This window comes from Ostrea edulis, chromosome 6 (assembly GCF_947568905.1).
Source record: "Ostrea edulis chromosome 6, xbOstEdul1.1, whole genome shotgun sequence".
NCBI classification, from domain to species: Eukaryota; Metazoa; Mollusca; class Bivalvia; order Ostreida; family Ostreidae; genus Ostrea; species Ostrea edulis.
Window position 1 is genome coordinate 4,566,234 of NC_079169.1, and position 4,634 is coordinate 4,570,867.

Consider the following 4,634-nt stretch of genomic DNA (forward strand, 5'->3'; position numbering starts at 1 on the left):
ATGACTTTACCAGAGGAGACAATCCTGGAAATGCTAGTAAAGGTCACCAATTTAGAGTATGATTTGGAAGAAATGACAAAGATAATTTTGTTTATATAAAAAAAGGATATATATAGAATGATGTAATATATATAATCATCTGACATCCAGTTAGATTCAGAGATTCATAGGTTACTCCCCCCCCCAAATCTTTCCAAATCACAGGAGGCTGAATATCTAAAGGAGGTGGCTGTATGCAAACTTTCAAAAATGCCCTGGGAGAAGACTTTGAATAAGTTTTGGACTAATGAGGATGAGGCAGAGGAAGAGCTCAGTCAGTTTATAGGGTATGTTGACGAAAATTTTCAGGAATATTATAATGGAATCAGTTCTCTATCGTTTCCTTGTTTCTAAGAGCAATCAATGAGATATCTATTTCATGTGAAATGCAGCTTTATGTATATGATACATCTATGATTTGGACGCATGTATATAATGTTAATGTCAATGATATCGACATGTCATTCATCCTAAATATATTTCCAATAATTACAACAGCATCTGCAGCTTTCATTGTCCAAGAGGAGCTGCATGTTGTTGTTTACAGGTTTATATGTATAAGCTATATGATAGTTCCAGTGAGGCGAAGCAATTTCATATCATATCATATTTTACAGAGATGTGAAAAGAGGTGTCCCTGGAGAGAGGCTGTCGCAATACATGGAGAGCAAAGAAAAAGATCCAAGGCAGAAATCAACACCCATGGTTTTCAAGGAGGATCCCTAAACATTTTTGAAGGCTGGGAGAGTGGGAAAACACTGTCGACATAACAGTTTTTAACGAGGAAATAGTAAGTAAGATGGAACATATAATCATGATATAATAATATTGTTAACGTCTAAAAATAAAGCATTATATATATATATATATATAATCCAAATAGAAAGAGTTGATATCACACAGTCAAATTAATTCAATAAAAAAAGCAGGAAAATATACACTTCCAAAATATATTGCCTTGGATCTTTTTCTTTGCTCTCCATGAATTGTCTGCATTGGTGTAACACATAACATCATTCAAGCCCTGCGTTGGCTATATATATTTTGAAACTGTTTATTTTCCTGCTTTTTTTATTGAATTATATATATATATATATATATATATATATATATATATATATATATATATATATATATATATATAAAAGGAATTGAGTCAATGCAATCATACAGATTTATTTTTATTGCAGTATGATTGGCAACCATTACTCCGCGTATGTGTGGATCTTCCTTCTCCGAAGGAGGACCACACATTCATAATTTCCACTTCATGGAGCGGAGTCAGCGACACGAAAAAGGCCATGGAACTAATATACCCCAACAAAGGCACAACCGTTGTTGTATATTACAACAAAAAGAGTAAGTTCAAAATTAAGAAATAAAACTTTTAATAATTTTTAACGCAAGTTTATCTAAGCTTTCAAGTTTTCATAGTATTGTAAAGCAAACTATTTTGTTTCAGGTAACTGCATCCAGCTCTTTGTGTGTCTTTCTTCTAGCAAGAGTAAGGTAAAAACTTTGACAACATTGGTAGAAGGGCCCACAAAGACAACCTTCTTTGAAAAGTTATTTTCCCAGGTCAACAAAAAGGGAAATATTCTTGTTCTGCACTGTGGAAAAGGTAAAGTATATCTTGCATGTAATACATATTTTAAACTATTTATGCTATTGATTGCTAATGCATTGTTTGGTGGTCTAGATTCATAATGTGCTAATTACTTATTAATTTTCTGATTTACTTAATTACATATTGGTATGCTAAGTTCTAGATTATTGCTAGGCAAAATATTTTGCAGGAGAAGCCCTACAAGCAGGACTGAGGAAGGGCTTCAATGTTGTTGGAGTAGATGGCAGAAATGAGATGATCAGATCCTGCAACAGACTTCTTTATTAGATTAAATTATGAAATATTGATTTGCAAACAAAAAGAATTGATTGAAACGTGTATCAGTCTTTTTTGTTTTCTTTTTCATGAGCCGATAAATTTTAGTCATCTCATTGATGATAAAAAAGGAAATCTATGAAATGTTAAAGTAAATTGACTGCTTTGCCTCTAGATAATTGGCCATACATTACTTGAATTGACTGTACATAGAAAGACATTGAAAGCCTACATTGAATCTGGAAAAAAGTTGTCTCGTGTCTGCATTGGTGTAACACATAATATCATTCAAGCCATGCGTTGGCTCTACAAAAATTGCTTCAATTGAGTCCGAAAAACGGTCATCAACAGCCTGCATCATCTCTACATAATAAGTTTAGTCGAAACATGCAGTGGCTCTGTATAATTACATATGGATCCTGAGATAGCCACTTCGCATTCCACAGTACATATCTGAATCATGCAGTGTTCTGATTCATTTGTAACAAGAGTAGTCCAATGCCTGCATTGGCTCTTGAAAGAGTGGCCCAATGCCTGCATTGGCTCTTGAGAGAGTGATACAATGCCTGCATTGGCTATTGAGTGATCCAATACCTGCATTGGCTCTTGACAGAGCGGCCCAATGCCTGCATTGGCTCTTTAGAGAGTGATCCAATGCCTGCATTGGTTCTTGACAGAGTGGTCCAATGCCTGCATTGGCTCTTGACAGAGTGACCCAATGCCTGCATTGGCTCTTGAGAGAGTGATCCAATGTCTGCATTGGCTCTTGACAGAGTGGTCCAATGCCTGCATTGGCTCTTGAGTGAATGGTCCAATACATGCATTGGCTATTGAGAGAGTGGTCCAATACCTGCATTGGCTCTTGAGTGAATGATCCAATGCCTGCATTGGCTATTGAGAGAGTGGTCCAATGCCTGCATTGGCTCTTGACAGAAATTATTCCAGTGCCTGCATTGGCCATTGAAAAAGTTAGCAATTGTCTACATTGGCCTTTGAGTGGTCCAATTCTTGCATTGACCATTGAGAGTCGGCATTGGCTCTCTCGAGATTAGACCAATGCTAGAGACACACAATGATGATATCTGCTCTACAGATAGTCATGGAATTTCTGCATTGGCTTTAAAATGATAATAGTCTTGTACATTGTAATCATTTGCGAGAAATACCCATGCAAAGTTTCATTTCGTAATATTGGTTGTTGCAGTGTAAACTAATTCAATTTCCTCATGTTTATTCATATTATGTGTTAATAATGATTGGATCCAAATACACAATGACATAGATACCCATTTCAGGCGCATTTATAATTCCCGTAAAAACAAATTGCCAAATGGAGAAAATTTGCAACAAATATAATCGATGGTATGTTGATGTTTCCACACCACCTTTCGCTGGTCCTTTTTGTGAATGGATAGTTTAAACCATAATCTTTGAATCTCGTTACCAATATGATTATCAACAACTTTTAAAATAAATTAACTCAAATTCATTGAATTTGATACTAAAGCCACCATTTCTTTTCAAATCACCCTAAACATTGATCTTATATTAGAAAAAATAGTTTGGACCAAAACAATTAGTTCAGAGTCCGTTATTTAAACGACTGGCAAATCATATTGTAGCTTCTTTGCCACACACACACACACACACACACACACACACACACACACACACACACGTAGTTTATTGATACTTGTCGTTTTTTCGTGCATGGTGTGTGATATTTGTTTATGTAATGTATGTCTCTTGATAAAGACGCGGGTTGTGTCGAAAATTGTGAGTTTTAAATAACCAACAGTATCGTGGCCTTCTCAGTGCTTTTATAAATTTTTCTTTACTGGCCTTGTATTTTCTCAGATCTTACACTTTAAGAAAGTAGGGTATTGTTTTGGGGCTTTCTGTGGAGAGAGAGAGAGAGAGAGAGAGAGAGAGAGAGAGAGAGAGAGAGAGAGAGAGAGAGAGAGAGAGAGAAGCGGGGGAGGGGTGATGGTCCAGAAAGATGATATAGAAACTGCACTATATCATATCCCATGATTCGATAAAAATAAGTACATGTATCACCCAGTGCTAGTTAATCTTTTATTTAACTCCTACATGGAAAAATTGGCTTACAAATTGGCAGTATGTTGCAAAACTACAAACCCAAGCTCTGGATCTCCCTCTAGATCTACCAATGGGACGGAGAGTATTTTTCAAGGCAAACACTTGCATGCGGGTATTACTGTCTTATGACATCATCTAGTTTATTTTGTATGGACGTGAAAGCACTTTATCCCAGTAGGCCCTATATCTAGGAATCATTAAAATAGCATTACAAGAACTTCATGAAAAAGAAGTAGACACGGAAAGTATATATATTTAAAATTGTTGGATGCTGTTCTACGGAGTCGCACAAAGCAGGCATTGACTGATTCCGAAGTCGTCCAACGCAGGTATTGTTTGACTCTGAAGACAATCAATGCCTGCATTGGACGACCTCGGAGACAACCAATGCCTGGATCGAGAAAAACATCGAACAATGTCCGTTTTGAGAGACCGTTGGGTATACTAGCTTTTGGATTTAAACATTAAACACAAAATCTTCAGACATTGACGAACTGCACAAAAAATGTTGTCTAAATTAACTGCATCAGCACACACATGTAAAATAATTTTAACATGTCGTGAATGCTACAAAATGACATTGCGTACATTTGGCCGAGATAGCATTAAG

At 36.1% G+C, this 4,634-nt stretch overlaps 1 protein-coding gene across 1 annotated transcript; it reads left to right on the forward strand.

Annotated features, from left to right (window-relative positions):
- On the forward strand, positions 1-1,982 carry LOC125683930 (uncharacterized). Its single transcript, XM_056141143.1, is given in 7 exon segments — positions 1-36; positions 151-326; positions 657-789; positions 791-829; positions 1,230-1,398; positions 1,502-1,660; positions 1,836-1,982. Coding segments are annotated over 7 exon segments (810 nt in total). The 3' UTR covers positions 1,934-1,982.
- Positions 1,983-4,634: the final 2,652 nt, after the last annotated feature.